The sequence below is a fragment of the Pristiophorus japonicus genome, chromosome 9 (assembly GCF_044704955.1).
Source record: "Pristiophorus japonicus isolate sPriJap1 chromosome 9, sPriJap1.hap1, whole genome shotgun sequence".
NCBI classification, from domain to species: Eukaryota; Metazoa; Chordata; class Chondrichthyes; family Pristiophoridae; genus Pristiophorus; species Pristiophorus japonicus.
The window spans coordinates 73322754-73344838 of NC_091985.1; the positions used below are offsets into that span (position 1 = coordinate 73322754).

The 22085-nt window shown below is 43.1% G+C and overlaps 1 protein-coding gene across 1 annotated transcript in view; it reads left to right on the forward strand.

Moving 5' to 3' along the window:
- LOC139273897 (usherin-like) overlaps positions 1–22085 on the forward strand; it is a 103042-nt gene extending 80957 nt beyond the window's left edge. Inside the window, exons 6-13 of the mRNA XM_070890971.1 lie at positions 4954–5192; positions 5839–6056; positions 13685–13861; positions 15460–15543; positions 16033–16107; positions 16592–16821; positions 21870–21941; positions 22050–22085. Coding sequence (XP_070747072.1) covers positions 4954–5192; positions 5839–6056; positions 13685–13861; positions 15460–15543; positions 16033–16107; positions 16592–16821; positions 21870–21941; positions 22050–22085 — 1131 coding nt within the window. The remainder of the gene's footprint in view (positions 1–4953; positions 5193–5838; positions 6057–13684; positions 13862–15459; positions 15544–16032; positions 16108–16591; positions 16822–21869; positions 21942–22049) is intronic.

A 22085-nucleotide genomic window follows, 5' to 3' on the forward strand; every position in this document is an offset into this window, starting at 1 on the left:
CTTGCCTCCTGCCAGCTTCACAAATAGGTCGTCTGCCTTAGGTAGTGGGTATTGGTCCTGTAGCGAGAAACGATTAATAGTTACTTTATAATCGCCACAAATCCTGACCGTGACATCACTTTTGAATACAGGAACAATCGGGCTGGCCAACTTGCTGAATTCCACTGGGGAGATGATGCCCTCGCGTTGCAGCCTGTCCAGCTCGATTTCCACTCTCTCCCTCATCATGTGAGGTACCTCTCGCACCTTGTGATGAATGGGTCGTGCCTCTGGGACCAAGTGGATCCGCACCTTCACCCTGGAAAAGTTTCCAATGGCTGGCTCAAAAAGGGAAGGAAATTTGTTAAGAACCTGGGTACATGAGGCCTCATCGACATGTGATAGCGCTCGGATGTCATCCCAGTTCCAGTGGATTTTGCCCAGCCAGCTCCTTCCAAGCAGTGTGGGGCCATCGCCCGGGACAATCCAGAGTGGCAGTTCGTGCACCGTGCCCTCGTAGGTGATCTTGACCATGGCACTGCCCAAGACAGTGATAAGCTCTTTGGTGTACGTTCTCAGTTTTGTGTGGATGGGGCTCAGGGCTGGTCTGAGTGGCTTGTTGCACCACAGTCTCTCAATTATCTTTTTACTCATGATGGATTGGCTAGCGCCAGTGTCCAGTTCCATGGCTACAGGTAAGCCATTCAATTTTACATTTAGCATTATAGGTGGCCATTTCGTCGAAAATGTGTGCACCCCTTGTACTTCAGCATCGGCCTCCTCTCTCTTAGGCTCAAAATTGCTTTGATCCACCATGGACTGATCTTCCTCTGCCACCTGGTGGTTAGCAGATTTTACAGAGCTTGCAGCTCGTCTACAAGCTCGTTGGAGGTGCCCCATTGTTCCACAGCTCTTGCAAACATACCCTTTGAAGTGGAATGAATAGGCTGAATGGAAGCCTCCACAACGCAAACAAGGTGTGAATTGCCTTGCATTCATCCTTTGTTGCGGACTCTGAGTCATCTGGGTCACCTAAGGCCTGCTGGCAGTTGCAGACTCGTGGTTTCTGCCGTGTACATTTCTGCTCGCAAACACAGTTCCAGTTAATTTATGAACATTGCTAGCACTTGTATGCTGAGAGATTTGTTTGGTGTTATCACTGGTGGACATAAACGCCTGTGCTATCACAATGGCCTTATTGAGGGTCGGTGTCTCTACAGTCAGAAGTTTTCGTAGGATAGTCTCGTGGCCAATGCCCAGTACAAAAATGTCTCTGAGCATTTGCTCCAGGTAGCCATCAAACTCACATTGTCCCGCAAGTCGCCTTAGCTCGGCAACGTAGCTCACCACTTCCAGACTTTCAGATTGCTGGCACGTGTAGAACCGATACCTCACCATCAGCACGCTCTCCCTCAGGTTAAGATGCTCCCAAACCTGTGTACACAGCTCCTCATACGACTTATCTGTGGGTTTCCCCGGAGCCAGAAGATTCTTCATGAGGCTGTAGGTCAGTGCCCCGCAGGCTGTGAGGAGGACCGCGCTCCTTTTTGCAGTGCTTCCTTCTCCGTCCAGCTCATTGGCTACAAAGTACTGGTCTAGCCGTTCGACATAGGCTCCCCAGTCCCCACCCTCCGAGAACTTCTCCAGGATGCCCACAGTTTGCTGCATCTTTGCGTTGGATTCGTATACTCGTCGCCAGTTATTGTGTTCCTAACACAGATGAGACTGCACACAGGGAGGTTAAAGTAACAGTGACCTCAGTCTTTATTAAGACACTCCAGAGTGGGGAACAGGCCTTAGGGGCCGGCTTATATACAGTGCTCCCAAGGGATGCTGGGATCCCTTGGGACTTCAGGGGATGCGCTCCCTAGAGGCGGAACATGGGAGTGCATGCTTTGAAGATACACAACATAAAGAATGTGTGAACATGATGACGATGGCAATCCAACTTTCGTTATGTAGCTCTAGAGTAGAAAGCAGTTTGGCATTTGCTAGAAAAAGGGAATACTGCAAGTGTCTATGATCACTGAGACTGCATTGATCAATGATATCAAAGCACTCCTCTTAGATGAAAGCTCTACTTCTATTAGGGGTAATATCAGCTATGTTTAGGAATGTGGTGAATCTTGGAAGTTCTGAAGGGAATGTTGCCCTTTGGTGTTTGCCATCTGCTTCAGAGATCTAAAATTCATTTTTATCAATGTTGACAAACAACTAATATTCCCAACATGTTATATTATAAAAACATAAATATTGGTTTTCTTCATGAACATATATATGTGCTTTTTTTCTTGATGTTAGTACAAACAGTGTCTTGAGTCATCATAGAGTTCATTATTAAACATGTGTTAGTTAATAAATTGTGTTACTTCCAGTTTCAGTCATTGCCCATAACCAGTAGTTTCCCTGGCCAGGACACACAAACAATCTGTTTCCATGCACTGTTCACCAACATGACATGCTTCTTATTCATTAGAAGGCAATTTATGGTTTGTTGTGATGCAGTGTTACTTCCCTCAAGGTTACTGCAGAAGCAATCATTATACTCTAATGTCAGCAGTTGAAGTCTGAGGGCATTATTGCACACAAGAGGTCACTTTTGAGCCCGTGGGTAAATAGTGTGATGATTCTGCAAGGAAATTACAGTTGCAATATGTTTTATTATATTTTGGCTACAACCATCTGTCAGTGCAGAAAGAACTGTATTCAATCGGTATTATCAGAACAAAAAGCAATAAATAGTGAAAGCATTTGACATCAGAAGGCAATAGCCACTTGCTTCAGCTGTTCAATTCCAGATGTGAATTAACTGACAAAAGGCCTGCATTCTCAAAATGTGTGCTGGTCTGTTAATTAGTGACATGCACTATATTTGTTGCACTTCATATCTATCTCTAGTTTTACATTTATCATATTTTCAAACATAATTTCACTGATGCAGTTTGGTGAGGCTGTAGTCATAGAATCATAGACTTTTACAGCACAGAAACAAGCCAGTCTGCCCTTCATGGAGCAGAAGGTTCATGTTGCTCAATGGTGCAGGCCTCATTAAAGGGCCAGAACAATGTAAACAGGGGTGGGGCTCTCAGCTCAGCTTTATGATGGTTTGGACTGGGAATACAATGTTATGGGATGATGCCATTAAAAGAAGTCTGCAGTAGATGCACAGACAGGTGAAGGCATTTCCTAATTTTCTTAATCTATGCAATGATTTGGTGAATGTTTTGTTTTGTCTTTTGGGGGTTTTTGTTGTTTTATTTGTTTAAGTAAAATATGATTTTTAATTTGCATTATACTTTAATTTACTTGTCCATTTTTTAAAAACTTTTTCTCTTTGTGTCACCTATCAGTAGTATAGTTTCACTGCCACCACTGGTAGGATCAGTGTTTATTTTCAAACTCCTCATCCTCAGGAAGCTAGACAATGACAATTTACAAGGATTCTCAGAGAGAGATATGCCTGTACCTAAGGCAAGAAGTGTAGACCCACCACCACTCAAACAGCTGGATTCAGAATTCCGACTCCTTGATCAAGTCAGTGGAAATGTGCCTTCATCGCATACTCTTGACCACAGATCATTTTCAACACACTGCCAACCTGAGTGTTCGTAAATCACTGTGCGTCATGCAGTTCGATTGTTCTAAAATGAGATGTTATACCTTGAAAGATGTGAATATGACAAGGTTTCCCATTCTAAATTGGATCCTGAAAATGTGCCCTCCTGAGACATGGGTATGCATAAGAATCAACAAACAAGATGTAAAAAGTGAGGGGTTGGCATTGATGAGGAGTACATGTAGAACAGGCAACACTTTGCAGCAATAATCTTTGAATCATTCATGAAATATGTGGCACCATTGGGTACTGTTTACTTGTCAGTTCCTTTTAAGTATGATGTCTTCTTCTGCATCTGTCCCCAGGTCATCCAGGTAGAGCACATAGTAATGAGCCAGATTACCACTTCCTCTCAGGAATGGTGTATTTTGGGAAGTGTGTCCTGAAGTGTCAAATTGGCCAACCCTCCCCATACTCACCTCATGCTAATTGCATGTTCACCTAGTTATCCATCAAACAGCACCTTTAACGTAGTATAACGTCGCAAGGTGCTTCTCAGGAGTGTAATCAGACAAAATGATACCGAACCACATAAGGAGATATCAGGGCAGGTGACCAAAAACTTGGTCAAAGAGGTAGGTTTTAAGGAGTGTCTTAAAGGAGGAGAGGTGGTGAGGCAACATGAATAATGGGTTGGCGCCTCATCTTATTTTTATTACATTAGAGCAATGTAAACGAAAAACTTGTGACACACACGCAGTCCCACACAAATGTTTCACAGTAAACATAATCCTACACCAATAATGCCATTACCTAGTTCCATGCCCACAGAGCAGGAGTAAACTTTTTTGGATGTGCTCCATAGTTTGCAAAATATTTACTATACATTTCGTATTCAAGGTAAATATATTTAATCGTGAAAAGAATTTGGTCCAGCCGCACCTCAACATACTGCAAAGAAATCAGAGATAGTGGATATGTTCTAATCATGCATCTCAAACTTCTGCCGTTCCTTGCAACCTGCATTGTCTTGAAAGGATGGAATTCAAGTCGGTCTGGAACACACTTGTGCGAGGAACTCAATTTTCTGCAGAGCTACGTACAAAATAGATGATTTTGCCTTTTTTCCGCATTACTGTTTAATATTAGATCATTCCAATTAAAACAAGTCAGCTGAGAGATGGTCCCTGGTGCCATTCAGCTGGTCTCTCTGGATGGTTTTGGAAAAAAGCAATGATGCCCAATGATATCCTGCTGATACCCTGCACACCTGATATATTAAGCAAAATCAGCCAAGTTACAACGTTGAAATAGGTTGTTTGTCACTTCAGTCAGATCTTTTTAATATACTTCGTAAAGAATGATATTGTGATTTGGTATCAAAATATATAAATAAATCCTTTTTACTTCACTGACAGCTCTCTGAAGGAACGTTAACACAGCAAACTATTCATGAGCTGGAGCCCTTTACTAACTATTCCATTGGTGTAGAGGCATGCACTTGTTTTAAGTGTTGTAGCAAAGGACCTATGGCAAGGCTTGTTACTCACCCATCAGCTCCTGCCAAGCAGCCTCCTCCGCTGGCTCAGAATGTAAAATCAATGAGTGCTAATTTACAGTGGAACTCCCCACAGTTACCTAATGGTAATATTCAAAGGTAAGAATCACAGTAACGGCTTTAAGATATTTTGCAAACAGCTCCCACTAGATTACATCTAATATAATCTGAATATAGTTATACTTTTTATGTGACAACATTGAATGATTTAAACCCACAATTTGAGAATAATATTTATTATTTTAAATGTTGGAGCAGATATTCCTCTTCTTTCACTTGGGCATAAATGATTGTCTGGATACAACACATTAAGGAAAATAGGTTGTGTAACTTATTTGTGATTTCCCGCCCCCACCCAAATTCATCATGGTGATGTGCAATTGCTTATGCCCAAGTGCAAAGAGAGGAAAACCTTGCCTGTACTCTCAAACTTCAAGAGTTTTAGCCTAAAAAATACTTTTTGTGATATGTGCATACAAAAGATTAAGTCATCTGCATGGCTTTCCTCTGTCCAATATTTTATCAGAGATATTAATATGTTTAAAGGTATTAGTGCATCCATTCAATTAAAGAAATGCCATATATATTATGTATTCATCTACTAATACTGTAAACAGTCATTACTGAGTTTTCATCTTGCTTTTACATATTTTTTTAAATTACAATATTTAGGATAATTTCACTTTACAGATAGCTCTAAGTATCTGACTTTCATTTCAGTTATTGAACTTCTATGTATTTCTAGCTATGAGCTCCAGATGCTCACTGCCTGTCCTCAGCCAATGCAGCCAATAGCACAGCCTTGTTCTGCTGAATCCATAAAAGTTGTATACACTGGAAAAGGCCAGAGCTTCAACTTGACAGACCTTCAGCCTTATACAAGTTATAACCTTAAAGTAATAAGCTACAACTCAGTGGGCAGCACAGCCTCCGAGTGGATTACCATTACCACACAGAAAGAGAGTGAGTATAATTCAACTGGTCAAGTGGAATAATAATGTTCTGTTACACTTGATCCCCCCCATAGATGTTATACCAACACACATATCAAGCAGCTTATAAATAATATATGTTGCGACATGATGCATGCACTTTTTTATATTGCCGATGCACATATATCAGGATTTTATTGTGAATTATTGGAAATTTGTAATTGATGATTGACATGTAATGATGTTGAACTGACTTTTGATATATACTGGGTTCAAAAGAGAATTGTGCTATGCCTTCTATTAAAGATGAGGCCACTGTTCTAAATTTTGCTGACTTAGTTAAGTTTTATCCCAATAGACCCAAAAATATCAAAAACCTGGTGCTCCAACTAGCATTCAAAGCCTTTTCTCTATCAAACCATCTGTAGCTTGTTATACTGCCTGAGACCTGTCTACATGAATGACTGATTTAATCTAACAAAAGGATGCTGATGTCACATTAGATTTTGCTTTCTTTTTTAAATGTCAATCTCTTGAAAACACTGTTAAAGGAATATATATAAGGTTTTCAGATAAAACAATTAGACTGCGATTTTGCCTAGTGAGGCGGGCTAAGTGCGGCCGAGGTAGGTGGCAGACTGAAACCCCCGTCCCGGTTCCATCGAGCTCTGTTGAAATGATTTTGCCCTGATGGGGCTTTGTTAAGTCCACCAAGCGAGGTTCCTGGCCAATTAAAAGGAAACGGGTCTGATGACATAATTTGATGATGCGTCATAGCCAGTTTCCTTAAAGGGGCTATGTCCACATTCATTTTGAGAAATGTGCTATCAGTGTTCTGCAGCATTGAGCTGCTGCCAACACTGACAAACACTGCACAAAGGTGCACAGCTGCACCCAGGCTCTCCCATGATTCCCTCCATATGCTTATGGAGGGAGTCACGGCATGCAGGGAGATTCTCTTCCCTTCCAATGGGTGGAAGAGATCTCCCCAGGACACCAATGTAGCCTGGTTGCACATTGCACAGGAGGGCACAAGCAGGGATGTCGTCAGGAGGACCAGGCTGCAATGGCGCAATGATCTCAGTAGATCACAAAACATTACTACAAAGCCAAACTCAACCTCATCCTGCTTTGCCACTCATCACATTACCATCACTCTGACTTCTCTACCCTACTCCTGCACATCCTTACTCACATCAGTTTACCTTGCACCTCCACCCATCCCTCTCTCTCTATCTACATTATCATTTCCCATCTCACTAGCCACCAGCACACTCACCTTCATCTTTGTCCAATTATACCAATGAACAACACACAAGGGTAGGCACTTGGGTCTTTTATCCAATGTCAATGTAAAGTTTCTGTTAATGTGTTGTCAAACATTGAAATCTTTATTTTCAACACTTTGCTTTCTTGGACAAATTTGTGTGCTCCTTTGGAAGTAGCTTAGTGAGTTGTAGTGAATGACATAACGGTACCCCCTGCAATGGTGGTGAGTGTTGAAGGAATGGCTTGGGCATTGTAGGGGTGTTTTATGGTTTTGGAGTGGAGTGGTTCCAATCTGTCGCATCAAGTGAAGTAAATGTGGCCATGGTGAGGCCATCCCTGGCCTCCCGGGTAGCAATGTGGTCGGGTGCTGATGCCCTGTGTCCTGTGCAGCATCAGGTGATTGCAGCAAAGATTGGTGTTGTTGTTGGTGATGCTGGTGTGCCTAGTGATGTTGCTGTTGGGGCTCATCGTGGTGTGATTCTGAGGACCAAGGTGAGATTTCTGGAATAGATGTCAGTTAAAGTTGAGATGACAGAAGTGATCTGTCAGTGGTGAGAGAGGTTGTTCCAAGGAGGTGACACTGGATAGATAATTTAATCCAAATGCTTCCAACCTTCCTAAAGCTGAAAAGTGTATTCCAAATCCTGAAGGCTCCAGCTTCTAACATTGGAAAGTGAACAGCTGTGAAATAGTAACTTTTATACCACTTTTGTCACTGTCACCTATTCAAAGCAATGGAGCGTTGATGAAAACCCAACCTACTTACTTGACGTTATCCCCGAGCGATGGGAACCTCGTGAGAAAGTTGGAAAAATGCTGTTCAACTACCTATAAACATCTCTTAAACATTTCAATTGGCTCACCCTCCGTTTAGTGCTGGGTCTGTAAAGCACAGCAGACCCGACACTTGGGAAACTGACATGGAGGTGGGTTCAAAGCGAGATTCCGGCCCACTGTCAATCTTTTAGATTTTGACAGTGGGTCCGCCTCTGAACCCGTCCTCTCAGCGCTGTCAAAATTCAGCCCTAGTGTGTAAAATAGATTAACTGCTTGGGTTGGCAACTCTGCACTACTTTAGATCGGGTTCATGGGAAGTATATATTTCTGTCCCTTACAGGTACTTCCTTTAAATAAAATGACAATTTGTGTCTGAGATTACAATATCATTTATTTTAATTCTATTACAATTATTCACGTTAATTTATTGAAGCGCATTGTATGGTGAATTTTCCTCTGCACTCTAACTTAACTGCAGCGGGTGAGTGAGGAAATTTATATAGGGATCTGTTCCTCTGGCTCCCTGCCACCTCACACTATTTTCACAATTTCCCACTGGAAGTTACTCCAAATACGGGCAGATGTATTATAACGCGATGAACAGTATTGCCATTCACTCCAAAGCAAAGCTGGTCACTTTGAACCCTGGTGCGTTCCTGGTGTTGAGGGCTGCTAAGGCAGTGGAAGGGTGGTTTAAATGTTAAAGAGTCACTTTGCCAATTCTGGTCAATGGCAGAGTGTTGCACTCACTAGGCAAGGTGGAGGATTGAATTGTTGTTTTTTTTAATATTTAAATTTTTCTTCTTCTCCCAGGGTTGCTGGCCATACTTTGCTGCAGCAGGAGCCGCAATTATTTTAACCAATCCAACCTGAGGCATGTGACCCAGCAGTGTTGGAAGCACCAGCTGGATTGGCCGCTAAAATTATGATAATGACCCTGACCATGTGTAATCCATTAGGGTCAGGGGCTCGGGCTTTGGGGCAGGCAGAAGTCCCAACCCTGCCGAAGTTGCACAGCGGCACAGCGGCTGAAAGGGGCCACCTGTCCTAGGGGGCTTGCAAAAAAACAACTAAAACAGGCCCTGGAACAGTGTCCCTGAATGTTCATGAAGAGTACCATTTTTTACATTCAAAATAATTGTTTTAAATAACATTTTTAAAAAGATTCATCATCATAGGCAGTCCCTCAGAATTGAGGAAAACTTGCTTCCAATCTAAAAATAAGTCCTTAGGTGGCTGAACAGTCCAATACAAGAACCACAGTCCCTGTCACAGGTGGGACAGATAGTCGATGAGGGAAGGGGTGGGTGGGACTGGCTTGCCACACGCTCTTTCTGCTGCCTGCGCTTGATTTCTGCACGCTCTCAGCGAGGAGACTCGAGGTGCTCAGCACCCTCCCGGATGCACTTCCTCCACTTAGGCGCAGTCTTTGGCCAGGGACTCCCAAGTGTCAGTGGGGATGTCGCACTTTATCAGGGAGGCTTTGAGGGTGTCCTTGTAACGTTTCCTCTGTCCACCTTTGGCTTGTTTGCCGTGAAGGAGTTCTGAGTAGAGCGCTTGCTTTGGGAGTCTTGTGTCTGGCATGTGGACAATGTGGCCTGCCCAACGGAGCTGATCAAATGTGGTCAGTGCTTCAATGCTGGGGATATTGGCCTGTCGAGGACGCTAACGTTGGTGGGTCTGTCCTCCCAAGGGATTTGCAGGATCTTGCGGAGACTTCGTTGATGGTATTTCTCCAGCGACTTGAGGTGTCTACTGTACATGGTCCATTTCTCTGAGCCATACAGGAGGGCGGGTATTACTACAGCCCTGTAGACCATGAGCTTGGTGACAGATTTGAGGGCCTGGTCTTCGAACACTCCTTTCCTCAGGCAGCTGAAGGCTGCACTGGTGCACTGGAGGCGATGTTGAATCTCATCGTCAATGTCTGCTCTTGTTGATAAGAGGAGATTAATTCAGAGGTGAGTGTCATAAAAACCTGGGAGCTGTTGGAGATAGGACATGCAATTTTTCCAATTACTAAATATGATATATATCTGATTGTCTTGAATATATATATGATTACATAACCAATTTAGTGGTTAGAAAATTGTCATCATCTTTTATGTTTACTTGGGCCCCATTGTGGTAAATGGAGCCATCGGAAGATAAAGGACTGGCCTTAGGAGTAACAAAGGACTATTGCTATTTAATCAAGTTCTTTAAATTAAACCCTGCTGGTTATATTTATATTTTTTAATATTGTCATGAAACATTGGCCGAAATTTCTCCAGGTAGGCGGGGCCTGATTTGCATGTGAGGCCTCGAATTCCCGCCTGCAGCCAGCCAAATTGAGAAAATTGCTGATCGCGGGAAGGCACGATAGGGGATGGGGGATGGGGAGGGGATCGGCAGGGGCGGTTGGAGAAATGGCGGGGGGGTTGGGGATCTGCAGAGGGTTTGGAGGAATGGTGGGGGGTCAACCAGGGTGGATCGGAGATCGATAGAGGGAATGGTTGGAGATCGGCATGGGCTAGGTCGTGGGGGTGTCGGGGATCATGAGGGGTGTCAGCTGGGGATCAGGGATTGGAGTCGGCCAGGGATCAGGGGAGTGGGGGGGGTGGAGGATCAGGGGTTCAACAACGGGGGGGGGGTAGTAGGGCAGCTAGAGATCGGCAGGGGGGGAGAAATGATCAGGGCCGTCCTTGGTGGATTGTGGCTGACATCATTGGTAGTGGGGGGGTGGGGGTGGGGGGGCTGGTGGAGGCATCACGGCAGGGGTTGGAGGCCTGGGAAGGTGATCACAAGCCTGGGAGGGGAGGGGAGGGGAGGCCTAGAAAGGCGATCAGAGGCTCCGTGATGGGGTTTCTGATCGTGGGGAGTGGGGTATGTACGGTATAAAGCCACTTAGCTCCTGGATGCAACAGTCCCTGCCTCAGTTTAATTGCTGGGTATCACAAATTGTGAGAAAGTTGTCAACATGCAGTTAAATTCAAAATGGAGGTTAAAAAAGAGGCTTCCAGCCTCATTATAATATTTAAATTGACGTACCACCCCATGGGAGTAGGTTGGTCACCTGCCCCCATCCCGCCTCTGTTAAAACAGGAAGTGGGCCGGTTGGGGTTGGAGGCAGGATCAGGTCAGGAATCTCATTTTTAACAATTTAGTTATCCTCACACTCCAAACCCACCCGTTTTAGGGGAAAATCCGACCGTTTATTTTATCAATAGTGTCCCTTGCCTTAAGCCCAAAGAAGAAGAAGCCTAATGATGTTGTTAATAATAATAAGAAGCAGTCCTTAAGTTATATAGCATTTGCATGAGGTGCTTAACTGCTAAAAAGATACATTCCATTCCCATTGCACTACTGGCCCGCTGGGGTTGCAGATCACCATTTCTACTGTTCTGAGCGAGAACAGACTGTAGAAGATCAGTCGTCTGAGTGAAGCATCTATCCATTCAATGTAATAATACATAGGATGTGGGGTTTGAAGGTCAGCTCGGGATTGAACAGGATGCCAAGGTAATACATGGTATGGGCATTTGAGCATTAAGCGTAACTTGAGCAGAATGCAGACCAGAAGGTCAGGCAGAGAGGATGCTAAAGTTTTATTTTAATTTTTATACATGAAGCTTTAACACTCTTATATTTCATATGACCATGCCAACACATAATATAGTACGTTTACTTCTTATTCTTCATGTATCAGAAAACTTTACATTATGGTTGCTATTATATGTATTTAAAGTCATCTTCCATAAGAAGCTAGCCTTTTTATTGTAATACTTTTCATCAAGAAATGTCAAACCACAAACCCATTAAATGTAATGTGTGATGTGTTTGCTCTTGGGGATATCTTAGAAGGATATATTCCAGCCTTTAAGGTCTTAATCTCAACTCCTCTACATCCATACCGTAAACTGGGTTAATTCTATATCCATCATAACAGCACATAATTTTTGCTTGAAATTCCTCGATCTTTTGAGTAGGTTTGGCCAATTTTGAGTGAATTTCCCTGAAAATATCAGCACAACCTAGCAGAAACTCCAGGCCCCTGTATTTGTGGTGGACTCATGAGTCCATTGACTTGTGTATTACCTTGGCATCTTATTCAATACCAACAATAATAGCAACAACTTGTATTTATATAGTGCATTTAAATTGTAGTAAAACATTCCAAGGTGCTTCACAGGAGCATTATCAAACAAAATTTGACACCGAGCCACATAAGGAAATATTAGGGCAGATGACCAAAAGCTTGATCAAAGAGGTAGGTTTAAGGAGCATCTTAAAGGAGGAGAGAGGCGGAGTATTTTAGGGAGGGAATTCCAGAGATCAGGGCCTTGACCGCTGAAGGCACAGCCATCAGTGGTGGAACAATTAAAATCGGGTATGTTCAGAATTGGAGTAGTGCAGATATCTTGGTGGGTTATAGGGCTGAAGGAGATTACAGAGTTAGGGAGGGACGAGGCCATAAAGGGACTTGAAAACATGGATGAGAATTTTAAAATCGAGGCATTACTTAACCGGAAGCCAATGTAGGGCACATGGGTGATGGGTGAACGGGACGTGGTGTGAGTTGGAACACGGGCAGCAGAGTTTTGGATGACCTCAAGTTTATGGAGGGTAGAAAATGAGAGGTCAGCCAGGAATACGCTGGAATAGTCTAGTCTAGAGATAGCAGAGGCATTTTTAACGGAGCCAGGCAATGTTATGAAGGTGGAAATATGCGGTCTTAGTTATGCTGCGGATATGTGGTCGGAAGCTCATTACGGAGTCAAATATGACTCCAAGGTTGCGAACAGTCTGGTTCAGCCTCAGACAGTTGCCAGGAAGAGGGATGGAGTCAGTGATGAGGGAATGGAGTTTGTGGCGGGGACCGAAGGCAATGGCTTCAATCTTTCCAATATTTAGTTGGAGGAAATTTCTGCTCATTCAGTACTGGATGTGGATAAGCAGTCTGACAGTTTAGAGACAGTGGTGGGGGTTGAGAGAAGTGGTGGTGAGGTAGAGCTGGGTGTCATCAGTATACATGTGGAAACTGGCGCTGTGTTTTCAGATGATGTCGACGAGGGGCAACATATAGATTAGAAGTAGGAGGGGGCCAAGGATAGATCTTTGGGGGACACCAGCGGTAACAGTTCGGGATTGGGAAGAGAAGCCATTGCAGGAGATCCAGGCTACGACTAGATCGATAAGAATGGAACCAGGCAAGTGCAGTCCCACCCAGCTGGACGACGGTTGAAAGGTGTTGGAGGAGGATGGTGTGGTCAACCGTGTCAAAGATTGCGGACAGTCCCGGCTGACCTTCAAACTCCACATCCTTTCTATTACTAATACTGCCTATTTCTACCTCCACAACATTGGTATTCATGTGTCTTGCATCTCAAATATACTTGATGGGTATTTCTTATATAGAAGGCATACCACTCTATTATATATATCTGCAGTAGCTTTAAAAGGACTGTGCCGTATTTTTGTCAACTTTTAATTGCTTAAAATACTTAAAATAAAAGGGAGAATTTAGAACAACAATTGAGCTTGTGTATTATGAACCTCTCAAGTTTAGCTAATCAAAGGGAATGAAAAGATCTATTTACTGCTTTCAGCAATGTAATGAGTTTTGCTCCCCAGTGCCCCAGTACAGAGCACCATTCAGTGTAACCAGCAACTTGACAACAATTTATGTGGACTGGAGTCAAACATTCCAGCTGAATGGACAGCTTAGAGAGTATGTGCTGACAGAGAACAATGTCCGGATCTACAGTGGCTTCGACAACAGATTGCATATTCCAAGAACGTCTGAAAAAAGTTAGTTCAAAAAGCTGTTCTGTTTTTTCTCTTCACAATTCAATCAGTTAATGCTACTTTATGGTTATCACTCAAGAAGGACTCCCTGGTAACATACTGCTGTAAAACGACATTTAGCTTTATACTTATTAAAAGCTTTCTGACTTTATAGAGCTGCTCGCCAGTCACCACAGGCCTAATTTGGCCTGGTGGCCTCGCTAGCAGTGGCTTTAAAGTAGGTCACAAGGGGGGCGAGGAAAACAGACGGGTGGCTAACACATGCCGGCAGCAGCCCTCAGGAGTGTTGTGGAGATGGAAGGAGACGGACGGTCTTCTTTCACCTCTCTGATTGCTCTCCTACTGTCATACTACCGAAAGAGTTTTTTTTTATTATGATGTTTAACCACTGCTGCTGTGCTTGTCTTCTCTTTTCCTCTCAATCACCCTTTTAACTTGTTTCTGCATTTTTTTATATTCACCCCAGGGAATTCTATCTCCTTTCTCTCTCTGTACGATATGTAAAGGCTAGATTTCCTCTTTATATCATTTTAATTTGTTAATCTATTTAATACGGTGGTTTACTGCCCTATCAGCATCCTTCCAAATCATCATTAAATTGATGGAAGAAAGGTAGTGGTAGGCCTTCTTCTTGAACCACTATAGTCCTTAGTGACGGTGACATCAACAGTGCCATTAAGCAAGACCTAAGCATCAATAACCCAGTGCTCAGTTTGGGTTCCACCAGAACTACTTAGCTCCAGACCGCATCACAGCCTTGATCCAGAAATGAACACAAGAGCTGACTACCAGAATAGATGTTCCAACCATCTTCAGCTACTTCATCAATTACCTTCCCTCTGTTATAAGGTATGGGGTGGGGCCGTTCGCTGATGATTCCACAGTGTTCAGCTCCATTCACAATTTATCTGATTAGAAAGCAGCCCTTGCCAACCTATAAGAGAATCTGAATAAATATCCAGGCATTGGCTGATGCTATGTCTTCTATTTCCTGTTCATTATCTGTATCATTTACAAATACCAGGTCAAGAAGAGCATTGCCTCTTATTGCTTCCTTGAAACACTGGGGGTAAAATTGTATTCAATGGAAAGGAGAATCAGGCAGGGTGCATACTGGGCAGCCAACCTGTTATAGTCTGTTTTGTGACCCCGCTGAGGTTGAATTTCCCCCCCACTGTGTCGTTAAACAGCATGCGAGCGCCATTTCCCAGTGGAAGTACAGAAGCATTGACTTGACCTTTATCTGCATTGTATGTTTATTCATAAACATTCTGGCTTGTTCTGCTACAAAAATTTTAAGTCTATTTAAAAATTCATTCAGTTTTAACATTTCAATAATTTGTAACAAAAAGTGTGTGTGTCTGTGTGTATCGCCGGTTATTTCTATTAACTATCCCAGTGAGCACTCTGCTGTGCCTCAGGTAAAAATAGAATGTCAGTGTAACTTCCTCACTCCTGTGTACCCATACACCTATTCCTTCCTATTTATTAATGGCAGTTTTTGCAACAGCACAAAAGGCATATTTTTTTGTTGTTGGAGCAAAAATATATGTAAAACTTTGAGCTTGAATTGAATTGTAATTATTTATTATTTGTTGTAGCTTTTCTATTCCAAGTTCTATGTACAACGGATATGGGAAGTGTCAATACCCCCATAATCAAATATAACACAGCAACAGGTGTAGGTAAGTATGTTCCACATTTGCTTTGTTTAAATCACTCGCACATAATTGATTTTTTAATATTTTTATCAGTGGAGATATATATTTTTTTAATTATCTGAACTCGTGTAGGTTAAACAAAGAAGACTATTAAACCCACATATGCAAACAGTATATCAACTTCTGCCAATTATTACAATAATCTAATATGAATGAATCTAGTAATATCAGTTGTACTTAGAATAATTCACTGTAGTTTACCACAATTTTCAGATTGACTCCCAAAATGTTTAGAGTCTATACACACTTCAGCAATGTAAAATCTGGTGTATGTCACATTGTGTAAAAGTTGTCCTCCAATTTACAGTTTTCCTTTCAGTTATAAATCCTTTAAGTAGCAACCCCTATTTTAGAGCAACTTAAACTTGCATTAAGGTGTAATTTGTATACCAGATTTTACATACATAGCATGACTAATCATTAAAAGTTTCATGTGTCTTTAATCTCACTCAGCCAGTCCATGTAGGAAAGGGGTGAGGGAGGACTCAGACCAACATTTCCTTAAAACGGAATGTTTGGACAGAAGAGGTAAGATTATAAATATCCACTATGAGGTCCGTGACAGATGGATTATTGAAGTGCCTCTCAAAGTTAGGATCTGTTATTATGGAAATTGTACATTTAAAATCCCTCAGTAGAAGGGCAAACATAAAAGTAGCCTGGGACAGTTCCATTACATCTGTATTAAAGTGTTCCATAACCATGGCATCTGCAACATCTGCTATCACGTCACCTCATACAGTGGAGCCATATAGATGTGAAAGAAGCTTTGCAAATAATTTTGAACCAAATAAGACAAATATTAACTATACACAAGTCACCATGTAGAGATTACCAGTTAATTAAGAAGACTCTGGTTTTCATCCAACAATTTTACAAAAAATAGAACTATACGGAAGAATCTCTAATACATGCATGCATGTTTTTTTTTTTAACCCCCAAACCCCCCAGAAATTGACTGAGAATGCTTTTAAGATTTGCAGGAAAGTTCATTTCTTCTTCTTGTTTAAAGGTCCTATACTGCCCACTGTTGATGAGAAGACGGGAGTACTACAATCAAATACTCCATTCTACAATGAATTGTGGTTCATTATACTAATGGCAATTCTTGGGTTGCTCTTTGTGGCTATATTCTTGGCCATCCTACTAAAAAGGGCAGTAAATAAACAACCATACAAACGAGAAAGGCCTCCTTTAATTCCACTACAGAAGAGGACTAATCTGCCCAATGAATCCTTCATGGTAAGATTTTTGGCAGTCTTCTGTTATTACCAGCTGTAAATTATGAAGACACACTGCAGTAGGCACAGCTAGAATTTCAGATGTGTTTATGTGTGTTCTTGGGATCTAGAAAATGCTAGCAAGCAATTACCCATTCCTAGTTACTTTGAGAAACTGGTGATGGGCCTTTCCTTGAATCACCTTATGGTAATGGCAATCTTGATGTTCGGTGGCTAATTCCAGGATATTGATACAATTATGATGAAGGAACAGCAATATGTCCAAGTCAGGATGGTGTGTGACTTGGGTGATGGTTTTCCCATAACATTGCTGCCTTTGTCCTTCTTGGCAGTAGAAGTTGCAGGGGAGAGAGGTGCTGTCAAAGTAACCTTGGTCAATTACTACAGTATATCTCGTGGATAATACATACTGCAGCCAAAGTGCCCCAGTGATGGAGGAGGTGGATATGAATTCATATTGGGTGATAGCGCTAAACAGGCTACAGTGAATTGGCAACCCGTTTTGCACTCTGCCCAATTTTCTTTTCTCACTTCACCCCACCTACAGCCTCACCACACTTGCAAGAGACTCAGGGACATGTACAATATAGAAATTCAATTGGCAGCTTGTAAAGTTATCTCCCTGTAGAAGTATGGTTCAAAACATTAGGGCTTGCACATGACATGCTTCTTAGAATTATGTTTTTGGGCAGAGGAATTGGGGACAGAATGCATGGTCAGTCAAGGATGGTTTGCTCCTTGTAGACTGGCTTGATTTGCCAGGGTGGGGTTAGGAGGGGTGCACAGGCATGATGGTAGGGGCAACAGGCAAATAGGGCAGGGGTGGCAAAGGTGGTGGGGACTACCAGACATAGCATTTTAGAAACCTTTTTAATTAGGGCCTTCCCTTTAGTGTTTGTTCTAAAGAGTGCTATGTACCTGGAGCGCTGCTCAGACACCCTATAATCCTATTATGGATAGAAATCCCAATCCCGCCAAACAAATTTCAGGGCCTTAATGAGTCTATGCGCAGTTTATATGCAAGTTCCCAGTGCCATTTGTGCTGGCTAGTTGGATTGGGGCATACTAAACACCTCTGGAGTATTGCAGGCCCCAGGCCACCAAGTCTGATAATCCAAGGTGAAGACACCTAATCTGCTTCAGCATATTGAGTGCCCACCATCAGATTCATGTCCCTAAGTAACCACTAAGTAATCACTAAGTAAAGAACCATTGGAATGTACTTTTGCTATTTTTTCTTCAATTTTCTCCCTTCTCTTGATGTTGCTGACTTTTGCTGGAGTATTGTGCCATAGGCTGCTTGTCCAAGTGGCTATTCTTTGGCTTGAACTTTGTCAGGAGGTGTCAGCAGGCTATCCCATCATGGAGGTTATCAAATTAAAGCGCTGTATCCTGTACTCATCCAATGTCAACACATGTACACTTTCCAGCATAGGATTGCAATTAAGAAATCAAGAACAGGAACTCTGGCTGACTTTTTCTCTTAATAGCCCTGGGCAAGTTACACCAATTGTAGCACCCTACTGCTACCTCAGCTGAGATTAGGTAACTTAGCATAGCCTTGGATTCAAACATAGGAGTCTGTACTATCATGTTTAGCACCAGACTAGACAATGCTTTTGCCCACTAGGCATTGGGGAGTGTTAGTTTGCAATTTCAGATTTGGTAACATTCAGTGAAAATGAAAGTACGTTCTGTCCCAGGTCAACAAATTGTAGCCAACTGGAAAGTGTACTATTAAACAACAAACAAGCCAGCTAAGTATTTAAGAAAGTCCAGGTGGTTAAAGAAAAAATTAAATGGAAACTGTTCTTTTAAGATGATGGAGGTGAATTTGCTCAGAGCTTCTCCTACTCCGCTGCTATAATTTCAGCAAAAATGTAACGGAAACCCCATTTACGCATGTAAACAAGGTTTCTGTTGCACTTCCACCAAAGTTTCACCAGGCAAAAGGCAGGTAACTATAGGCCAGTTAGTGTAACATCTGTAGTGGGGAAAATGCTTGAAACTATCATTAAGGAAGAAATAGCGGGACATCTAGACAGGAATAGTGCAATCAAGCAAACGCAGCATGGATTCATGAAGGGGAAATCATGTTTAACTAACTTACTGGAATTCTTTGAGGATATAACGAACATGGTGGATAGAGGTGTACCGATGGATGTGGTGTATTTAGATTTCCAAAAGGCATTCGATAAGGTGCCACACAAAAAGTTACTGCAGAAGATAGACATGAGAGTGGCTGATGATGAGGAGGAAGATGCAGATGACGAGGTGGAGGAGGACAAGGATGAGGAAGCCATGCAACTACCTGAACCCGGAGCACGACGGTGGAGGAGGGCGGGCTGTCGTGCCCCTTTAACGATTGCTCGAGCCTTGCGCCAGCAGCTCATCCATGAACGCTTTGCTGCCTGAAGGCTCAGCGGCAGCTATTCCAAATGGACCATGTTTACTGTTTGGACCTGTTCCGTAATGTTGTGTTGTGTTAATGGAACAAATAATGGAAATGATTCAGTTATATTTTAAAATATATTTTATTCAAAAGTTTAACACTTGTTTGTACTGAACTTTAATAAAAATATTCTTATATCAAACTTCAAAGTTTTCAGTTAAGATCACTTACAAACTTTAAGATTACTTACAAACTTTAAGATCACTTACAAACTCTAAGATCACTTAAAAACTTTGAGATCACTTAAAAACTTTTAAACTTGTAAATTTACATCACTTACAAAAAACTTTTAATTTGAGAACAGTTACAATAGTAACAATAATAATAATAACAACAACAGCAGCAATGAAAGGCTGCACCCATCTTTCCTCCACCTTATTTTAAGACCGTCAGCTGCACTTGGTCTTGGTGACTCCACCCCTGCCCGCAGGCGGTGGCGCAGCGTTTCTCGGGTTGGTACCAAGCTTATTCTTTCGAACATCTCAGATAATCCGCACTTCTTGATGGTGGGGGGGGTGATGGGTGGGGTCATGGGCAGGTGGTAATGTGGAAGGCCCGGCTTGGGCCTCTTCAGTGGCTGGTCTGGGGATTGGAGTGGGAGCGGCAGTTGATTCTGTCAATAGGCGCAGGGTCTGGGCGTGTTCCCTTATTGCAGCAGCTAACTCCGACCTTCTCTCCCTCATGTGCCCTGACAGTACCTCAACTACTGTCTCTCCCTCATGTTCACCGACAGTGTATCAGCTACCTGCGACATTCCTTCCCTCATGCACTGACAGTGTATCAGCTGCCTGCGACATTCCCTCTCTCATGCGCCCAGTCAGTGTTCCCATTTCTTGTGAGAGTGTTGTTACTTCTCCCGACAGTCCCGATACCACATCACCCACCCCACTGATGGTGTCCGGGAGTGATCGTGTAAGGTCAATGCTCTCCACACTCATTACTATCATCTGAACCACATCTGTTAGATCCTGCACCTCAGGAGAGCGCTGACAAGCTCTCCTTTCCCTCCTCACCCTGGCTGTGGCTCGCTGCATCCCGCTGGGACCCGCAGCCTTGGACGGTGGAGCCCTGGGTGTGCCTTGTTGTATCTCACTGGGACCTGCAGTCTTGGACGATGGGGCCCTGGGTGTGCCTCACTGCAACCCCTGGAATCCCCAGCCTTGGACTATGAGAAACCATGGAACGTCCCAACACTTGTACCACTCAGGAAAGGTCCTGGCACCTCAATGGGTGACACCTGCACCTCCTCCAGAGTGAGTACAACAGTGGGGGCTTCATCCATCACCTCCCACTGCCCCTTCCCCTCATTCCCATGTTCTTGATCTCTAAGGTGGGATTGGAAGATGTCCTCCTCTTCAGGCTCGTCTGCGTCAGAATCTTCCGCATCGGCTTTTGCCTCGTCAGGGTTGGCCTCAGGTTCTGCAAAATATAACAGAACAGACAAATGGTTAGCAGCAGAGGGGGTAGGGTGGCATGAGTAGGCTTGCACGATGCAGGCAGCAGGCTCATTTGAAGGACCATGATGAATAATAGCACTTTCCCACGCAGTACTTAACATTTAGCAAAGCCAGACTGGAATTTGCAGGACTTACCCTCTCCCTCGAGTGTGGGCCCAGCTTGTGTAGTGGTGTTTGCTTTTCTCCAGGCAGGATCCATCAAAGCAGCGACCCTGTCTTCCAAGGGTGTCAGTGGGTGCAGATTTGCCGGGCCTCCCCCTGTTAGAGTTCTCTCTCTTTTGTTGTGTGCCACCTTCCTCTGCAAAGATGAAAATATAACTTTTTAGAGAGGGTGTCTTTCTGCCGGGTGGGACATATACAGATGGTCACATTGACAATTGCAATTCCATTGAATAAATGAAAATATTACTTACACCAACTACTTGACCAAGGTCCTGCCATTTCTTTTTGCACTGGCCTTCAGACCTCGGGGTGGTTACCGTTGCACAGTAATCTTCTGCAAGTTGGTTCCAGTGTTTCTTCATTTCTTTTGTGAAATTTTTATGTGACCTCTACTGGTGTTCAGCTCATGCCATCTGGCCTCAATTACAGTAAACAGTGCCTCCACTTCATCCTGTAAGAAATTCTTGGTCCCTGACCTGCATAATGTATTGCAGCTCTGATTTTTTCAATGAGAATTAAAGTTCTCACACACAACTGGCTCTTTGAAAATGGTCGAATGCAGACCGGGAGCTGTACTGGGCTTGCGCACCCATAGCAGCCACGTCAAAAATGTCCTTTTTTCCCCCAAGCATGCGCAGAGGAAGGGGGGGCGGGATCATGTTTTCGGCGCAGACATTAGGCTCCCCCCCCCCCCCCAAGCTAAAGTACAGGCTACGCGGCGCCAATTTCAAAAAATAGAATGGGGAAACTTGCTAGTTATCTTTTGGAGTAGTCAGGGCCAAAATAAATGGGCGTAACTCTTGCAATATGCCAAAAAACAGCATTGGGGAAAATTGAGCCCGTAGTAAGCACACACATTAAGAATTCAAGGTTTTCCAACTATGGAAAGATCATATTGCCAAGATTCACATTTGATAACTGTACCATCTTGTGTTACATGAATGCAATGTAGCTGTTAAACTCTTCTTCTCTTCTCAGTTTGATGCTATTGCAGCACCCTCTGATGCTTCAAGTTCTGTCACACTTAAAAGTTATACAATGTGTTTTGAGGTACGCCTAAGAGTGTGTGGTCTTATATACTGCAGTGTGACAATGCAATAGAGCCACATTTGGAGCCTGATTAGTTGAACTAATTGCATGATTTTGTCTTGAATGCAGTGCATGCAGAGTTTACAGCGTCATCAATATTATTAA